The sequence below is a fragment of the Pagrus pagrus genome (genome assembly GCF_965226575.1).
Source record: "Pagrus pagrus genome assembly, chromosome: 18".
In the NCBI taxonomy this organism is placed as follows: domain Eukaryota; kingdom Metazoa; phylum Chordata; class Actinopteri; order Spariformes; family Sparidae; genus Pagrus; species Pagrus pagrus.
Genome location: NC_140202.1, coordinates 12,363,514 through 12,384,813, shown reverse-complemented (window position 1 = coordinate 12,384,813; position 21,300 = coordinate 12,363,514). Strand labels below are relative to the sequence as shown.

At 42.6% G+C, this 21,300-nt stretch overlaps 1 protein-coding gene across 5 annotated transcripts in view; it reads right to left on the bottom strand.

Moving 5' to 3' along the window:
• LOC311274225 (ryanodine receptor 3) overlaps positions 1–21,300 on the bottom strand; it is a 114,662-nt gene that overhangs the window by 87,954 nt on the left and 5,408 nt on the right. For all 5 annotated transcript variants that reach the window (XM_084381716.1, XM_084381717.1, XM_084381719.1 and 2 more), the window contains exon 2: positions 1,195–1,314. In XM_084381716.1, the coding sequence (XP_084237842.1) occupies positions 1,195–1,314 (120 nt within the window). The remainder of the gene's footprint in view (positions 1–1,194; positions 1,315–21,300) is intronic.

Below are 21,300 nucleotides of genomic sequence, written 5' to 3'. Positions count from 1 at the left end.
AAGACAGGGAGAACATCCATCACACCTGTCAGGTATAATTACCATCCAATATGGGGTGAAAGCCTCGCCTCCCTCTGTGGACAATAACGCACACACACACAGATACTCTTTGTGTGAGCTGTTGGAGGAGGTGGTTGAAAAGAGAAATTCTAAATGCCAGGAGTACATGGATCTTTTATTCCTCTTTCAGCCTCCTCATGTTGTCCCTCTTGTGACTCTCACACACACTGACACACTGTATGTGCCTGGTGTCAGAGCTCGAGCGAAATTAATCTCAGACAATACTAATGGATTATGATTAAAAGACAATCAATGTGGAAAAAGCCCATTAGGCCTGCTGTCAACAGGCTTTGCCGTAGGAAAACATTAATGCCAGATCATCAACACAGCAACAGGGGCCAGCGAAAGGTGAGAGTATCTTGGGATGGTCACGATTCTCTCCGACAGCCAATCATCGTCTGCCTAATAGCTTATTGAAGAAAAGGGTTGAGGATGTGCTCGCATAATTTCCATAATGCATTTGGGTGGCAACCTGCTGATTCCGAAGGCAAACAATTAAATTTAACTCGACTGTCGTAATTAAAACTTTGCACTTAGTCGCACAAAACCAGCAAATGCGTCAGCGCTTACAACCGTGTGCTGCTCAGCTGCAATAAAGCTGTAGGCAATTAAAACCAACGACAGCATTGTTTATGAAACAATCCATCAAACACGTCCAGGGGCGTAATTTCAGGGAATTATCATCTTACGATGGGCCCGCAGAGATGCAACGTCGTCTGTGAACCCTGGGAAGAAAAGCTCATCAAGGAGACGGCAGTGGATGCTGTTGCGGCTTTGATGGCGCGCTCAGCTGCCTTTCTGTGCGACCCTGCTTGGCTTCACTGAATCTTTGCTCGACCTAAACAAGGATGAACTGAATGGATGTCTGGTTTCCACGGAGCTCTCGGGTCCTTTCATCCAGTTCACTTCCCTGAAAACTGCTTCATGTGACATTTGCTGAATATATTAGTGTCTGTGCGTGAACATAAAGTTGATAATATAACTGCAAAGTAAACAAACATAGATGACTTTTGATTAAGGAGCTGAGCTTTGAAGACGTCCCACACCAGCGACATGCATCTCTGTGTTCTCTCCACAGCGTTTTCTCAGATCAGAGAGGATCAAACCGTGCAACAGTGGAGTTACCGTGCCTACCTTTGCCTCAGATGTGGGCTCCAGGTAACACAGCCGATTGCCCAGCCCCTCAGCAGCCAGGCAGAACTTGCGATTCTCCTTCTGGATGCAGGCCACGCACTGGAGCACCACTTCATCATCCTGTCAAGACAAAACGGACTTCAGTCTGTGTGTGCGAGTGTGGACGCTGTGAGTGTGCATCCAATGAGAACACAAATTCACCCATACACATGCATGCATATCCTAGTACAATGACCCCTCCAACACTTAGGCCTTTCAAGTGTTTCATCTCCGGTCATTCACCGACGCAGTGGGAGGGGAAGACAGGAGAAGGAGACAAACTACAGGACGCAATAACAAAACTACAACTGAAAGGATATTTTTATGGACAAAGAAACATGGCTTGACATTTTTTACAATATGATGGCATTTTACAGAGCAAGCAACAATTGATCGGGAAAATACTCAACAGAGTCATCGACAATGAAAATAATTGTTAGTTGCAGCCCCAAACAAGATTCTCAAAATATTATTACTCTACTAGAACCACTGTGTGGCCTAGCACAGTGTTATATCACTATTACTGTTTGTTCCTTTAATGAGGCACTTTCAAAATAAGAGAAAAAAAAAACTGTGCAACCACAAACACTGACTTCTAAAACTTGCATAGTGTTGCAGTTTATGTAGTTCGACATTAAAGGTGCAATATGTAAGAATTTGTGTTGAAAACATTCAAAAATTAACTAAAATGATCTACAGAATGTGAATAAATAACCGTTTTGATGTTATGTCAAAGACGCCTGTGTACTGGGTTGCAGAGATATCTATTGAAGATAGCTGATAGATGAGCAGAGTAGGCTAATAGGATCACTCGCTAGCTGCACGGTTAACTGCGCTTACCAGATAACAGCAGCTACAGTAAGCAGCAGTTAGCGGTTATGTCTGGAGTTGTTTGGAGAATGAATTTGGCAGGTGGCCAATTCTCACATATAGCATCTTTAAGTTTTTACAACTGTCTTTTTCAATCATTTCTCTGCCTGTGCAATATTCAGGAACTACACTGTACTAAAACTATAAACAAAGACAGTCAGGCGCACCACAAGGAGATACATCTGATTACATATTTCCCCTCCTTCACAAATTATCCTTTTTAGTCAGCTTCCGCACAGCTAATTGGGGGGTTTCCCCTCCAAATGCTTTGATCAAACAGAGACCATCCATGGCTGATCCCTTTGATTTGACCCAATCTCCTTTAGGGCTATTTACTCAGTTAAATGGTACAAATGAGGCAATTGATTGGAGCGTTATATGATTAAAAAATAATGGTATGCACAAATTGATGCATTTATGTATGTAAAGGCAGGGTTTGCTTTGATGCCGCATTACTAATTGCTTATGAATGTACTGTATGTGTGGATATAATTGAGCATGTATGCCTGTATTTGTTGTAGTTGTGGATACATTGACCTAAAAAATGACTTGTTGGTTGTCATATGCTGATATTTGCATTAAAGAATTAGCAAGTGACTACAAGCTTTTTTGAATATATTAGCTTCAGGTACATGGGCACAAACAGCCGTCGGCACAGAGATAATGGAGGAAAAAGTTACCATCTTATCAATGATTAACGACAACATTATGCATAACATTTCACACAAAGAAAGGCATAAAGAGGAGCCATAAATAAATAAACAATCTAAATCTTTAATGCGGATGAGCCATGTGGGTTTTAAGGCTGCTCTCTGTCTTTGTGAAGGTGTACTAACTGTAGCAATTATATACATCAAAAAAGGCAGGTGTAGTAGAGAACAATTCCCCCAATATGCACTCTTTTGGGAGAACAACAGCTGAAAACAAACATCTGATGCTGCTCTTGTGTAAATGGACTGATTGTGTTTATAGCGTTGGCCCCGTAAATGCTGAATTGGACATAGTTACTCTTTGCGATAGCAGAGCGAGCGGAAATCTGCTGATATGGGCTGCTACGGGACATGGAGGGGGGGGGGGCTTCTGCACAATGGCCAGCTGCATTATTTAATGTAAGGGGGAATTGTGCTGAGAGCAGAGTGCAGCGGTACTAGTAGTAGTAACTGTAAAGCTCTCCATTACAGCGCAGCATGATGCATGAGAGAGAGAGAGAGAGAGAGAGAGAGAGAGAGAGAGAGAGAGGGTAAAGATGTCTAGCATCTGCCCCTGCGTGTCTCTGAGTGCATGTGTGTAACCAGCGTTTTTTATGAGAATGCATGAGAATCAATATGACGAGCCTCGGGGTCTTCAAAGCACACGCATGACTCTTTTTTTTTTTCCAGTTGACGCTCACGTGCACCTCAGATGTGGTTCAGGGAGAGTTTCTAAAGCTAAGCACGTTTTTAGCCGTTGTCTATGTAGAAAACATACTGTGTGCACGGTGTCCTTCATGATAATAGTAAGATATTTTTGCTCTGTGATATAAAATTTGATGTTACGACAGGTCCTTTAAGTCCCATAGGTTGTGAAGTGGGGCCATCATCCCACAGATGCTCGACTGGATTGAGATCTGAGGCCAAGTCAACACCTTCAAGTCATTGTTGTGTTCCTCAAACCATTCCTGAACCATTTTTGCAGCATGGCAGGGAGAGTTATCCTTCTGAATGAGGCCACTGCCATTAGGGAATACCATTTCCATGAAGGGGTTGCACTTGGTCTGCAAAGTGGTACATTTATAAGTAACATCCTATGAATGGCAGGACCCAAGGTTTCCCAGCAGAACATTACCCACACGCACCTGTACATCCACATGATGTAAAAGAAAATGTGATTCTGTGGTCCAGTTCTGACGCTAACGTGCAAATTGTAGCCACTTACGGCGGTGAACAGGCAGCTGACACTTTTCTATCAGAACCGGCATTAACTTGTTTAGCAATTTGTGCTACAGTAGCTCTTCTGTGGGATTGGACAACACGCGCTAGCCTTCCCTCCCCACGCACATCAATGAGCCTGCTTCCAACACATCAACTTTGAGGACAAAATGTCCACTTGCTGTCTAATATATCCCACCCACTGATAGGTGCCACTTCCTATAGGTTATTCACTTCACCGGTCAGTGATTATGTTATGTCTGATCAGTGTTCAGTATGGGATCCATGTGTACTGTTTGTACAGTGGAGCAGGGAGCAGATATAATTGAGATAATACTGACTGCTGGAATTGATCGTGCCATTCATGGGACTGTTATGGGAAAGACTTTGGATAATGCTAAGAGTCTTGGATCAATATGAAAATGTTGTTCAACTTAGATGCAGATTGAAATGAATAGCCCTCTATGGTAAATCAACACTTGGCTGGGTCAGAACATGCAATCAGTCTCCCCGTTGAGGGAGCGAGCACAGGGCTGATTTGGGTCCTATAAGGACAGTATCGATCCACGCATCGCATTCCTGCCTGTCTGAGTGCCAAGATGCACACACACACACACACACACACACACACACACACACACACACACACACAACAAGTCTCTTCAATCAGCGAGGCTAACTCTCATGTCTCTCCCTCTGTCTAGCCCGCGACTGGACCCTTTCCCCCGTCTCACCACGACACTGAGGTGCGATTATGTATCTGACGTTGTCTCTGTCTGTCTCTTCCTCCCTCCGTCACCAACCCCTCGTCCCCTATCGCCACAGAGGAGGATGGGGCACTCACTCCTATCAATCATTCATAAAGTCACGCACTAAGTGATGTCAGCCTGACTGGAAGGAAAGAAGATGTACTCCTCAACTTAGGATGTGTAGGTTTCAAAGTGTGGAGAAAACATCAGACTTTATGGGATTCTGCTATTTTTGGCTGACTGTGAGCAGCAATTAGAAAAAAGTCAAGCAAAATCTGAGTGCTGTTCTGAGAGCCAAAGAGAAGTGAACCAAAATACTGGACAGTCTGAAATGTTTGAGATTCAAATGACACCAAAGTTGTTACAATTAATCCTGCAGGGAACATGAATGTGTGCAGCACATTTCATGGAAATCCATGCAGTAGTAGCTGAGACATTCTCGCTCTAAAAATGTCAACTGATGGCATTAGATGAAAAGTCAGGGAATCAACAGAGTCAATAGAATTAATCCTGTTGATAATCCAGTAGTTTCAGACCGGCTCGACAAGACTGCATTGAAGCACAGAAGCGGAACAACTAACCAAACTGTGGCGTCAGGGCTTCAGCTCTCTGTAGATTAAAGAAAACAATCATTCCTTCTCCTGAATGTGAGAAGTGAGTTGAGTCTCCAAGGGCACCTTGAGATTGAATTTCACTCCATCATAATACTCCCTCTCTCACACTCGCTCCCTCGTCTTCCTTTGTTCCGTGTAAATCCATGCATTTGTCATCTCCACCGTGTATATGTGTGAGCTTATGTGTGTATATGTGAGCGTGTGTGTGCACAACAATAGCTTAAAACTCCTATGAGACTTGTGTGAGGAACGCTAGAGCATATCAATGAGCGGGCCGTGATGACAACACAGCTTACTCTCTTGGTTTCAGCCAATCACGCGCTCCTGGTGCACGGGGGGGAATAACGACATTGGTGGAGATTTTTGCATAGTGACAGGTAGGCGTACCAAAGGTCTCCTCAACAAGGCAGCAGCAAGCCAATCATTGTGGTGAACTGTGTTCGAATCCAGGCTGACATGAAAGATTATTCATTAAAAAAAATAAATAATTACTAAAAAAATTATTTCTCCTTTAAAACACCAGAGTGTGTAAACGTGCCAACACTGCCCTATAGGTCTGACCTTGTAGTGTTGCTGGCATGGACTGCACTACAATACTGCTTCTAAATAAGTTATCATTATTGATGATAGTATGGAGTGATTACAGAGTTTAGAGACAGTAATGGGTTGTTATGGCTTATGAGAAAAATGATCCTGGCATTAGGGCCCTTACAAGTGTGCAATCATTTAAAGAGCATCTCTTTTTTTCTCTCCTCTTCTGTTTTCCTTTTTATGTATATTGCATATTTAGTTTTTCCATCCAGCCCTCCGGACAACAAAGATGAGAAGTCAAAGGTTTGTGGACTGTAACGTCATTTTGATAATGGCTTTGTCTAAGTACTGGATTAAATCACTTCCTCCAGGAAGTTGTGTTGTTGCAATCGCAACAATTAAGACAAAATTAGCCAGTTCCTGTGAATTCAGCACAACTTTTCAATTTGGTCCAATCACTGCAACTTTTGCTGCAAATTTGACCAATCCTTATGGTTTCCCATGAGTTTCATGTTAAGCCATACATTTCACCAAACCCATTTCCTTGTTTCTGGCCAGGAACCTTAAAAAGAAGGAAAGGTCATTATGTCACCAAATCAAAGCTTTGCATGGAGAAACACACCGTCTCACATTTACCAACAAAAAGTATTTCCCTGATGTTCTGCACAAAAGTGGGGGTAAACTGTTTGACACTGTGAACAACGCTGTTGTCAGTAGAGTGTGTACATCTGCCAAGGCCCAGTAGTCTCCTTTAATTCAATCAAGCCTAATCCAATATCAGATAAAACACATTTAAATCCGCTAGATCGGGATTTTTTATTTGGATCTGCATGAAATTGCACTTGCCAGTTAAATACCCCTGATTCTTTTCATCAAGCTCCATGCATTATTCCCTGAGAAATTAACAAAAATGACATCTAAAAATGCCCTGTTTTGAAACGTTAAAGACAGTAGAAAAAGTTCCATCCCTTTTTTCAGGACCTGCACCAAAAGTTAATGGGGTCTATTCTGGGCCAAGACCCATCCTCCATTCAAGTTTTATGGAAATCCATTCAGTTTTGTTTTGTGTAATCCTTTTGATAAACCAACCAACCAACCAACCAACCAATCAGCTAAACATAACCTCCTCGGCAAAGGAAATAACTGTTAACATTGCAACATGCATCGCAATTTTTTAGGAAACGTTGAGTGAGATCCAGCATTTTAGGCCGCAACAATCTCATAAAAAGCCCTGAGGGACTGATAAGTACCTGAACCAAAACACTCTCAGGGGTGGTTTGGAGCAGCTTTTGGTTTAGGAGATGTCTACAGCATTACAGCAGGTAGTGCAGTGCAAAGAGACTCTTTCCACCTTATCATGCACCACCCAGGGCTGCACTGCTTTGGCAACGTTACTCAAGTACATCCTGGAGGCGCTACAATACCTCGTGTAAAGCTGCGGTTACAAAATGTCTTACAGACACAAAAAAAGCTGGAGCCGGAGCTGGAGTGGAAAAGAGCAAACTACCTCTCGGCAGGAAACTGTATGTTTGCTGTTTTTTGAGCACTGGCAGTCTGGGTGTGATGGCAATTGAATTGCTTGAGTATTTCATGCATTGCTCCAATGCCTCCCATAAGGCCTGTGTTACCACAGCTTGCACTATGTTACAGCCAGCAGCACTCTATTCACTCATGACGTTACCATCGCTCATCTTCGTTCATGTGAGATACTCTGGCTCAGTTCAGAGCATTAATGTTGCAGAGAACATAACAAACACCGCATAATGAGGCCTATAGGAGTGTGGTGGTACAACTCCCATAGGGCAGCAACAACATGACAAAGAGTGTCATCATTCGTTTGTCTTCAGATTTCACCTTCTAAGATGGCTTGACACCTAACAGAGCCATGAGCCATGTTATCATGACAACAATTCACTCTGTCACCTCATTAAAATGCAGTACATAAAGCTTGCACATGAAGCTGAATTGCGAAAATTGCCTCAACCCAAACTAATTGTCTGTGTACATGCCCGAGTCTCACAAAAATGCACTGGTGCATGAGGGTGTGTAAATATCTAAAGGAGTTCATAAAGGAGAGGCAATTACACCTCCCGTTAAGAAGAAATTACCAATGCTAAGTATACCCCATCAAAGTAAAGACTCGTGGCGATAAAATCCAGACTCCACTCCTGCAGCTGCAGCAGCTCTCTGCCTCGCTCTTTGAGGTCATATTTGGTCTGTCTTCTTCGGCTTGATCTTGTGCCAAAGACTCTGGTGAATCAACGGCAAACTGATCCAAGGGTGGCACCGAGCGGCCCTCCGGGAGGAGGCTGAAGGGTATAGCACCACAGGGCAGAAGAGGAGAGGAGAGGAAAAAGGAAAGTTGATGGAAAAGATCCCGCAAGCAAAGCCAATGCCTCACACATACACAGCAGACCACAGCACTTGCCTCCACTTGCCTTTGTCCCCGTGTGACACCGTTCAACAGCGCGCTAGGTAATAAGTCTCCATCATCACTGGGGACCTGCTGCTGCCAGTCAACAATGTACAGAGGCTGGCTCACACATGCAGACTTTGTTCTGGACAGATTGATACAGCTGGCCAGGCACTGCAGAACAAAGTACAGCTGGGCAGTGGTTGCACCCCCTACAAGCTTTCTCTCCTGCCTTCAAATTTTACTCACAACTACTCTCAGGGTGTAGAAACAGAAAAAGACCATGTGTATCCCAGGTGTCTCCACATAGCAACAGGACGGGAGAGGACTGCGGTCATTAATGACGCACTGTTAAAACAAAAGGCAGTTATTGGCCTTACCATCTGACTCCTGATCATGTTGGTGTACATTGAACATGTTAAAAGTGATGTAATAAAGAGGGGTATCATCAGAATCCAAAAGGTGCTTCAGTACATGTATTTATCGTTAACTTGTTAACATTAAACTGCAGTACACTGTATAATGCTTCATGTTCCTCTGAGCCAAAACTCTGTTTGTTATGCTAGTTGTTAGTTATTAGCTCTGCTAGCTGTTAGCTTACCCAAACACACTACAGGACTCTGCCCCCAAAGCTTTTTTAACCATCCTGAACGTAAACTGCCTTCAAATCAAAATGTTTTTCTTAAGGCCTACTTTGAAATTACAGCTACAGTTGCTAATGTATTAGCATTCGCACTACTTTTACCTCCAATAAACACGAGGCTGAAGTATATTTATTGACTGTAAACTTGTGTTGTCACATTAAACTGCAGTTTACGGTCTTTTCCTCTGACTGAACAGAAGCTCTCAGTCCTGCTGTGTGTTTAGCTCTGCTGTAAGCTCTGTTAGCTGTGACCCTTAGCCAAACTCTGCTGCCCAATGGCTGCTAACTAGCTAGCTAGCTCTCTTCCTGCTGACTTCAACAGCTGATTTGTTGTTCACAACGTAGCATTATAAGGAAAAAAGACGAAAGGGACTCAACTCAAGTCAATCTCATGACACTTTTCATACAGCGCATAGTCTGACTTACCGGATGTAGACTGCTGGTATAAAGCCTGTCATTGGGCCCCTATTTCCCCTTTCGGTCTGCTATCTGCGTGTAGTGTACTGTCAAAATCCTCATTGCTACGTGAAACAAGGACAACAAGCTACTCTAAAATAACCTGGTTGCTGATGGCAAAAATACAAACAAGCCAGAGCATATTTCCCCTATACCAGAATGAGCAGTCCACAACACTGTCAGTGTTGTGGACATATGTCTGGCTATGCAAGAATATATAGAGCAGATCTAGACCTACATTTAACTTTACCCAATGAGCAAGCACTTGGACAACCATTGTCTCATACTGTATTTGTTAATGGGGATCAAATCAAGATATCATTATTAGCACAACTGGTCTAAAAGTATTTGCATAACAATGACTGTAGAGTGTATATTTTCCTATACTGTAATGGTCCTCCACTATCAAAGGAAGCACTATAAGTCAAGAAGCGTTTGTTCCAGAATATTCTGGTGGATATTGCACATGCTATCTGCTGATTTACTGTGATTCATAGACTTGTAGCTTCACGCTCTCTCATACTGTGGTATAACACCAGCGGAGATGGACAGAGAAAGAGAAAAATGTTGGACGAGAGGAGCGAAGCTTTGTTCTCATGACTCAGTGTTGCTGTGTAAATGGGAGTGCTAACGCTCATCTCGAGGCACACTGCTGAACATGCTGCCCCCAGAGCACAGACGATAGAGACAGAGAGAGGCAGAATGAAAGGCAAACAGAGCCATAGAGAACAAGGAACTCACTCTCACACACACATACACAAAGATCATTAAAATCCTCAGGCCAGGGTGACACCATAAATTAATCTCAACATCCACTGAAGTTTCAGCCTCCTATAAAGGCTTTGCTAAGGGAGCTGAGGATGACAGCTTTACAGCTCATTATTGAACAGTGTCAGTGGCCAGACGCTGGCACAAAATGCATGCAGCTGCATTGTAGACTGCACTGGCATGGACGCAGCATGTTATTTGAAGAATCATTAAACACGGGTCGAGTAGGTCAGGTTTATTTGCATATATTAGAGATGCAGGACATTGGATTTTTGCCAAAATCCAATACTCCAGCATTTTACAACTCATTTTGGGCAATTGCGGATGCCAATACTGACATATGCACATATTATTTCCCACCTAATTGCAGAGAACATCATCAAGTCTTTCCCGTAGTGGAATTAATTATTTACTAATTGCAATAGCAATTGCCCACTGGCAGGTGCAGACAAATTACAATTGTACGTACACATTCACGGGTAAAAGTAAGAAAACTACTTTACAGTAGTTTTTGGGTTGCATGCCCAGAATTAAAGCTGCAATATGTAAGAATTTCAGTTGAAAAAAGTTTTTTTAAAAATGCTAAGATTATCAACAGAATGTGAAGAATGAACCATTTTGACCTTATGATGTCTGTTCATAACCAGCTAGTCTGGCCCATCCCAGTCTAAAGCTCCTGCCAGTGTAAACACCAACCCTCAGCCGGTTCTCTGAACACCCAGTCTGGACTGCTAGCTGCACAGCTAACTGAGCTAACTAGCTAATGGCAGCAGTCAGCGGAGTATGAATTCACCAGGTTCTCACTGCACCTTTAAAGCATAATTTAATCGGCCTGTCATATCGGCAGAAATATTAATTTTGGGTCGATGCCTTTATTGGCTGATACTGAAGACCTGATATTATTGTGTATCCCCAGTATGTATCATTTCGATATCTCAATGGATGTTAAAGGCCCACATCAACAACAGTTCCTGAACCAGTCCAATCTCTCTATCATCCACAGTACAGCAACTCTGAGTATAAACAGATTTTTGCACTCTGAAATAAGACCAATAGAAAAACATAAAAGCTAAAGAGAAAACTACTATTTAATGTCTATTTCAGCTTGGTTCGAGGTAGATAATCGGCTGAAACTCTACTGATGCACAGTCAAATTTCTAAGAATAAATAGAAGAGAAAATACCACCAAGGCACTGGAAGATAATCTAATCTGTGGTGGTTCAATAATCCCATTCATATTTGATCCTCTCAGCTTGTTTGTGTGTGTGCAACAGTCATCTGGCACATACTGCACTTCAGACCTGGACCGTCTAATCACTGCGGGCAATCTAATTACCCAATCACCATAGACTCACACTATACAGCTGTGAACAGCAGCGACCATATGGGCCGAGGCAATCCATCTCGAAGATTGGACAGGTATGGCGATCACTGCGAACCAAATAGCTCGGGGTGAAAAATGGCTACACCTTAAATGACACAGAATGTTTGTAGCTGCTGTAAGCTGTGCAGTGTAGCAGTATATCAGAGCGTGGATATTACAAAAAAGTCAAAGCAGTCTTCCATTAAAAATGAAGGCTGTTAGAGGTCATGTGAGGAAGAAAGTTTATAAAACAAGTGTTACTAAGTGAGCCCTGCAGGCAGAACACCCCCAGGTCTGGAGGTATTAAGCCTGTCTGCATGCTTCAGTACCAGGGGAGCAGAGGAGGGAGGCTGTAAAGTGTTTCATTGCACCTTGCAGCACTGCCTCCCCTCCCCGGCGGTTACTTTAATGTTAAGGGCTAAGTAAGCATTTTCATCACTTCCTAGCTTTAGGCTTCCACTGTCCATACTGTTGAACAAAAATGGGAAAAACCCTGTCTGGAACGTTTTAAGTGCTAATACAATGACGATGCAAGAAGATTAGGGCAGTACTGCATTTTCCTGTTTACACAATGGCACTGTAGCGGGGGTTTTCACCAGGGAACAAAAGGAACAAACTGTCTCTCAGTCCCTCCGCTTCCTCTTCGCAAAGTAGCCTCATCCACCCAGGGAATTGAGACTTTTTGTGGCAGAACACAGAGAAGGGAAAATAGCCTGCCTCTACTTTCTGACAAGCGGTGTGTTGTATTTTTAGAGGAAGAGATTTCTTGGAGGTCCAAAGGGAGAGCAGCACTAACAGGTGCATTTGTAACCATCCTGCGTCCAGGAAGCCAAGCGTGAATTTTGACTCTCTATTTCAACTGCGTGACGCCAGAGGAAGACCTAAGTGGGGTAGGGATGGAGACAACACTTTGATTTCGGGTCAAGGAAGTAGGAGCGCTGTATATGTGGTCCAGAATATCAAAGGGAGCAGTGGCCGCAGGTAGTTCAGCAATGTCACAGCTTGTGCCCAGTCCACAAGGAAAGGATGTCATGTCACTTACTGTACTGACTATCAAACTACAGAAGTTCAGCTTCTACTATGTCTACTGAGAAATATGCAGGACTCCAGATTATTTTTTTTCGGGAACCGTCCAAAAAACTTTTTTAACTGTCCAGAAGTGGATGTAAACCACCACAAAGTCTGTTTTATGGCAGTACTTTTATCTCCAAACTGTACCAGGCCAAAGTACTTCAATACATTTGTTTACTGTAAACTTGTGTTTTCACATTAAACTGCAGTTCACTGTTTATGACTCGACATGTTCCACTAAACAGAAACTCTCAGTCCTGCTGTGTGTTTAGCTGTTAGTTTTGTTAGATCTGTTAGCTGTATGATCCCTTAACCAAAACACACTGCTGCCCACTGGCTGCTAAAAGCTAACTAGCTCTCATCTTGTTGCTCATCCTCCATAGATAGTGGGTTCACTGCGTAGATTTTAACGCATAATAGTTTGATAGTCACTAAAACAACAGCATGACAATACTTTATTAGACCCTGTATTGTAGTTAGCACTTGGTTTGTCATTTATTAAGGCATAGTTACACATTGGTGCATACAAAACTCCCCTTTGTCCCAGACGCATCCCGGGGAACATCTCTGTCCATTCCAATCACATTTTCTATCGTCCCGGAGGCAACAGAATGCCATTAGTCTCAAGCCATGAATAGTTTGACAATTTGGGAAATAAGCTTTTTCATTCTCATGTCTGTCCATTAAATGTGAAGCTGTAACCAAGAGTTACCTTAGCTTAGAATAAATCAGAAATAGCTAGCCATGAAAGAATGAGAACTCGCAGTTGGTGTCCGTTGCTATGTCATTATATTTCCCACAATTCCAAAGATCTAAAGGGAACATGCCCTCAACACTTTGCTTTTACCAAGAAAGACATGGTTTAATATTCAAACTGGATTATCTGTTCACAAATCGGAGAAATAAATGTTCTACAGAAACGTGTATAAAGGTATTACACTTATTCCTTATATGTGCAATAACACTGATCGCAGTGTCAGCTTGTCCGGGATAAAAATATCCATTGTCCTTTAAGGCCTGACCTGACTAAAATTCTTCAGAGCACTCATCCACATGCTTGTAAGTATAGTTTCACTGGGCCCCCGGCACAGAAGAGAGCCGAGATTGAACTGCAGCTGAGACACCGCTGCGTCAAACTCTATTTGTGCAAGGGCCGGTGATGATGCCCAGGTGAAAGGTTCTGGTGTCAGAGCTAAAGCGCAGCAGAGACTCGGGGAAAAGCATCGCACAAGGGGAGAGAAGGCGGATGGAGGCAAAGAGCGCGTGTAGACACAGTCTGACTTGATGACAATTGCCAAATTTAGGGGCACACCACCCTGAGCAACACGTCATGAAAGAGCCGGTGGGAAACACAAAAAGCTGAAAAACCGACATCTCAACTCATCCGGGCGCAGAGTCAGAAGACAGCCTCTTGTAGGGCAATTTTTACTGCATCAGATATCAACCTGCAGCAGTCTGATTTGTCATACGTTTCAGGAAGGGGCCATTAAGAGCTCGGCGAGGCACTTTTGAAGTGTCAGCTCGTCAGCTATACTGCCACAGAAACACTCCTGTAAGTTGGGAGGGAGTGCTGAAAAAAAAAAAAACTGTGCTGCAGAGACCCAGCGGAGGTATAAAAAATGCTCCACTGTCTCTGTGCACTCCCTCACCTGCAGGGCTAGACATAGACCCAGCTATAAAAGCTCTCCACAGAAGCACTGCAGAGTCTCGGAAAAGAAAGTGGAAGCTACAAAATAATGGCGTGTTAGCTCTCGAAAAGTGCAAATATGCGGGGTCGAATATGTGTTGGCATACATGCGCGTGTCTTTTACGAGCATCCTTGTAACCGTGCTCGCTGGCGAGGCGGGATAGTGCATTTCTTTATAACACACATAGTTGACTCTGCAGCAACAAGCCCCAATAAAGACGGCGATATCTCCTTGTCTGTGCTGGCGTGGTGCAACGCAGAGGTTGTTAAAGAGGTATGAATCTTTTATGAGGTGGGGAAACGCCACCGTTGTCAATATCAGATGAAAAGGCCGAGACTTTGGCACCCGCCTGGAGGGGGGGAACATCACTGGATTTTCTCAGCACAGCAATTGTTGTAGCGCCGGATGCACCTTCGTGTGAAGATCCCGCAAATTACTCAATTACACACCCTCAGCCGAGTCAATAGGATTCTTCACTTACATGCACTGGTGGCACTGAGAGTACGTCTCCCGCAGCATAACGATCCCGCATTACATTTTTCGGAAAGGCTGTCGAGGTTTGCTTTAAAACGAAAGAAAGAGACTCAACTTTCTCCTACAAAGTGCGGCTCAACAGCAGCAGATTGCAGCAGTAAACACTCCTCTAAATGGCCTATTAGGAGCACAGTGGGGAGACAGAACATTGGACATAATTACGGCGGATACCAGGGCTGCTTTATGTAGGAGGAGAATGATTCACAGGCATGGCTAAAAGAAGTGAGAGTTTTAATGGTGTTCATCCATGGTAAAATGTCAGAAACACTGACATTGTTTCTGTGGTAACCTGGATGTTGGTTGCAGAGGTGGGGAAACCCTAAAAATGTTAAAGTTTGCAACCGAGAGAGGTATGTTCGCAGGAAGGCCAGTAATACATGCGATACTTCCTCTTTGATTCGGTAACTACATCAGAACCCCCATGTTACTGTTCACTTGAGTCCATCACCAGCTGTACACTGTTTGGTCAAGGCTACAGATTAAGATTTCGAATCTGTTTAATTTGGCAGAAACTTTTAAATGAGCCAAACTTTTTCTGTTCTGGATGGATGTGGTGCCAGCCCCGCCGCTAATTAGAATTTAGGAAGCGATTCTTTGGTTTGTTTTGGGTAAAATGGCAGCAGACAGTGACACCTTGGAGGAGGATATAATTGATGCAGTGCAACATATCGCAGTGTGTAGCGAGTCATCATCAAATGACTGAGAAAACAAAGATAAGACTGAGACCGCCTGACAACACTGGTAGACACAAGCCGACTGTAGTTCCTCTTTTCTTGATTAGGAACCACGACAAGCAATGTTTGTTATTGTCTATCTCAGGGGGCTGCGTACGGCCCCGGTTCGAAGATGTTCATTGGGAGGCCGCTGGTTAGCGTTAGTTAGCAGTTACTTTAGCAACAAGTAAAGCTATCTAAAATATGATCCAGTTTCACCCAAAACACTGAATAAAATAAAACACTAAAATACCATTTCGAACACCTACAGAATGACTTTTTTGCCATTGTTGCACCTGATGCTGGCATATAGGTGAAATTAATTATTAATAATTAATTAAAAAAATTAATTAATTATTTAACAGACAAATTAGGGACTCTAGCTATCAAACTTCTGATCTGTTGAAGGGTAAAATAGTGGTAGCTATTTGATAGCACATGCAGTATTTTTAAATGACAACTAAAACAACAGCCAAGGCAAAGCTAGATTTTATGAATGTACCTGAACTCGACTGCTACTTCTACTCTCGAGGGAGCGCACCAGTAAAAATTTGTGGAGGGCACAGATTTATTACAACCAATGACTAATGGAAAGCCACAGATTTGGAAATGCAGCCTCGCATGTGCCAACAATAGCTGCCAAGAAGCGATGGCAAAGAGAGGCAGAGACAGAGATGGCCCTGCTAGCTCTGGAGGAGGCAGAAGCTAACCACAGCTGACAGGGGCTGGTGGGGGTGGAGTCTGTGTGGCAAGTGTGCACTCAGCCTTATGGTGTTGAAGTATTATTTGGGTTCAAACTAAACAAGACGGAAAGAGGTGAAAGGAAATGGAGATCAGCACAAAAGCTCTGCACCACACACGCTAATGTAGGGAAGGATATATGGCGCTAATTGGCTGAGACAGTGTCTTCTAAGTGAACTCGCTCAACTTATGTTTCAAACGTTATTGTGGGAGGTGTGATGTTACACACCACTACTACTACTGATGGCACACCAAAAGCAATTATAATAATACATCCTCCATTGCCAACAAGTGCCCCGTTTGAAAACAACAGAAGTGGTGCACAACAATCTCATGTTTGCATGTTTTCTGTATGCTGTCGGTGGAGCTTGTAGGATTAATTGCACTGCATTGTTGTTGGTCCAAAGCAGCAAGCCGTGGATATCAGGAGGTGGCCGAAGCACAAAAGAAGTTCCAGGAAACCAAAGGGCCGTGACTCACCGACATCAGTGCTATTTGTAAAGATAGGAGAGAGAAATAATTTTGTCTCTGCAAAAAGTAGACTGTGCCAGGGGTCTGGGTTCAATAGCCCTTTTCACCCTGGTGTGAATAACAATGAACTTGTTTGAATGAGAGAATCAAAGGTACGTTTTTTAAAAAAAATCTATTTAAATGTAATAAACACAATACATTTGAGCTGTGATGTAAGCCCAATCAGTTGTCAGGAAGCCTTTCTTTATGCAAATGCTTAAAATGATATGAAACTTTCATGAGTACTGATGAGGTGTTTGTTTAGCTTATATGCATATGATGTGGAAAAATAAGAAAATTCAAATCAAATCGGGTCTTGTTTTAACTTTCTACATCTGATTACAGGCAGGCAAATATGAATTGTTAATATAATTCACTTCAGCAAGTCTGGTAATTGTTTTCATTCAGCTTCTAACTAGATATACACATTAGAGTGTAAGTTGTAAACTCATTCGAGTCTTTCCCAAAGGCATCTTGACACTAATCATCTCTGACTCTTCGCACAGTAGGGATTTAATATACAGTACGTACGGTGTTTATTCTAAATATGTAAAGTGTGTACTGCACATCATTGAGTATTCTTTAAGAAGATGCTGGCTACATGAAAAAAGTTTAAGCGTAGGGCTGAACGATATGCAAATGAAATCATATTGAGATTGAGATTATTAAAATAATTCACGGTATCAGAGGGAATTGTAATTTTTTGCATTTCATTTTCACTGAAAAAAGTGTAAAAATTGTGATGATGTGATCTTTTCTGGGGTCTGTATCAGACATGCATGCTCCCTTACATCTTGAGAATATAATTTATAGGCTGGGGCATCTCTATAGCACCGCAATGCCTCATTTATAACGCCATGGCGTGACACGTTTTACCTTCATCAAAAACTTGCTGCTCCTGCAATTTGGATATTGCACTTGGCCACATTGTGATTAATTGTTCAGCCGTTTTTAAGCATATTGAGTTTCATCCAACCCACAGATGTTTTCCCTTAGATGTTGTGTATGAGGACACTTTTTATATGATAAAGTGTTCCCAAAGTGTAGTTGAGTGTTTATAGTATTAAAATTAAAATAACTACTTTATCTGGTTTGTTATTTAGTTTGTTTCGACATAAAAAACAATCGAGGAAGATCTTTGTGACAATTTGCTGCTTTTGTTTCACATCATTGATTCAGTGAATGCCTCTTAATATTAGGTGTTGGTTAAAATATTCATGGGTCATTAAAGACAAGCCTTTTGTCTCTGCTTGTGATGAGCATTTGTCATTATTTTACATTTAATACACTAAGCAGTAGATTAAAATGTATAATCAATAATAAGAATAACAACCTGTTGCAGCCCTATCTTTCTCTAATATGAGACGTATAATATGTTTCTTCAATAGTATGGACCACTGCAGCATTTCAGTATTGAACACATTTGAGACATTAGTCAGTCCTGTCTAAATGAAGGTGCTACCCTCTCATTCTATAGCTGAAGACATAAATGGCAGACATGTTGGAGGTCCACAACCAACAACAGGGTCGTCTTTGGGAGGAAGCGTCTTACACTGCCATATTAAATATTCATTATCTGAAACTGCAGATCAATCAGGCCCGTTTACTGCATGCCACTGACATTACTGAGGAAATTTCTTCATTTGGTGACTCGATCAATAGCTCATTACAGCAGCTTTACACTGGGTTGTCTCTGGGCAGGCCCGCTGGCTTAATTCCCTCTACATCACAGTCCTATCTTAGCTGTCCATCTTCATCACGCAACGCAGAGAAACAGCCTTCTGCTGCACAACTCCTCCTCATTAAACCTTACCCCAACTTACTTTTCTGCAAGTTGAGCTTCTTAAAGTGCAACGCCGAGAGCTGCGAATGAGTCCCGGGCGATGCTAATGGGAGATATGAGGGAAATCAACACAGCAGCAGGGATGAGGACGTACGTATGCAGTGCAGAAATTAGTATTTGAGCTAAACCGTGCCTTACTTATACGCAACTCATCCTGGAAAACAACCATAATGAATCAATCAGATTTCACACGCATTCAAACGCAGCATCAGTTTTCTGCATCTCAGTACCCGTGCAGTAACAGCTGGTTAAAGCATATGCTAAACACACTAGACAAGGCAATATTCCCAGTCACAATTTGCATGAAAAGCAGAATTTTTCTCGTTTTCATGAAATCGCTTCGTCACAAAGCTATTTCGGAGTGAATCTCTGCGCTGGAATCTGCACCATTATGCTCAAAATGCCTTTCGGTTGCTAATGAAACTGAGCCATTACTTTTTTAATTCAACCATGAAATGACGGCAGACCCCATCATAATAACATTAAAGCTCTCCTCCTTAGTGTCAAGTAAAATGCGATGATGTGCTGGACTGAATTCCCATCAGTGAAAATAATTTCATGGTAATCTCTTATAATTATACACGGGGCAAGTGACATAGTAACAGGAGGAGCCAGAATCGAAGCAAGTCGGAGATACTTGTGGCGCAAAAATCATGTACAAGCAGGCATTAAATTAGTTATCGGACACATCGCAGAACAGAAATCCTTTTTTTTGGTTGGTGTTTGATGAGAGGTCAGCAGAATTTGGCCGTCACGGTCTCTGGTAAAGTGAACTAAAGATGTACAGTTATACAGTTTCTCACTAAGAGTAATGTTCCAAGGGCACCTTTGGTTGCCTCTCAGCAGCGAGGTGCAGTCAGGTACAGCCTTCACCCTCACAGGTCCTTTTACATCAATATTTCAAACTGGAGGTAACATCCTCCAGAAAACATACAATTCAGCATACTGACACAAGTACTTAAAGCAACATTATGTAACTTTTTTTTACCTTAAAATATCAGTTTCAAATTCATGTTGATGGTGCAGTGTCGTGTAAAAGGGTGAATGGTGTCTCTGGTTATGAGGTAGCATCAATGCACTGTAGCACCTTTAAGGGGGCTTACAGTTGTTATGGCAAAATGTGCCAATATGTGTGGCCATCAGGGGCCCCTTTTCTCAGAAGTTTTTTGGGGGGGCCCTAAACATTCACCCCTGAAAATAATTAAAAGGAAATCAAGTAAGTCCTCACAATTGATAATCAAAATTACAGGTCGACTGATTAACTATCAGTGAGTATTATCAGCCAATTATTACTCTTACCTGCTTGAAACTATTGTATCATAACGCATCTAAAAATTAACATTGCACCAACCTCTAATTGGAACTGTTTCCAATTAATCTTCTGTCAACTGTCTCTATAAGTTACAACAAACCATTACATTTTATAAACTCTGTATATGATTTGTATGTCAAAAAAACTAATATCTTTATCTGTAAGGTAATTATAGTGGAGTAAAGAGTGTAATACAAGTACCTACAATTTACGTACAGTACTTGAGTAAATGTACTTATGTTGTACTAATGTTACATTCCACCACTGTTAATAACATGCAAAGCCACGACACATCACCATGGAGAAGAGAAGTGCCGAAGGGAGACGAGAGATTAAAGAGGGAGATAAAAGTGAAAAGCAGGAAAAAGTGAGGAGGAAAAGTGACGAAAGGGAAAGAAGAGACGAGCAATGCGGAGCGGAGAAGAGCAACGGCAACAAAGGAGGAACCCAGCAGGGTGTTCGCAGAGACGTGAGTGGGTGAGGAGGCAGCGAGCTCTGCTACTGATGTCACGGGCGCAGCCAAAATTAACACTTCGCTGCTCTACATCCTCGTTTCTCTCTCGGATTTGGTCGTTTTTTTCGCTGCTGGTTCGACGTCATCGAATTACGTCCGTGTTGCCATCACCTGGACGCAAACTGACACGATACCTTTCCACATAAACAAGCCCGGCGCTGCCACAGTGCATCAGTCAAAGCCCCAGTCTGGCCTTTTCAAAGTCTCTACTCCCACTCCAACTGCTAACAGATCACCAGGATTTAATATTCACCTCGTGGGGATTCTTGTAACAGAGGGCTGCGCGTCTGTGCTTCTTCGAGGATGCTGTGTGTTTTTACTTATAAGTGGCTTCTGTCGGGGCGGTTCTACGAATTAAAACAAAAAAAGCAGAGTGAGACAAGAACAGAAGTTTGTTACAATCCCCTCTTCTTCCTCCACTTCCTCTCCCTTGTCTGCTCTAATGACACAACGCACAGCAGGCAAGCAATTCATTTAGAAAACTGCTCTTACATAATGAGCCGCCTGAGCTATGTAACCATAAGATGATATTTTATTCACTATACTGCTTATAATGAAGCCTGTGCTGATGCCCGAGCTGGTGCATCTGAGGACGTAACCAATTTCCCAACAGGACGAATGAAGTTCCCGTAGAATATGCAGCCTTATTAAACTCTCCACGCGGCCCCCCCTTGCCCCTTCTGACATGAAACAGCAGTTTGAGGGGAAGATTTTCTCTGCGTTTCCTGGCTCACAATCAACACCGTTCTTCTTCCTGTAACATCAAATTACCCGTGGCTGAGATATCCTCGCTCTTGTACCCCCTCTCTTCCCTTCCTTTCCTCCCA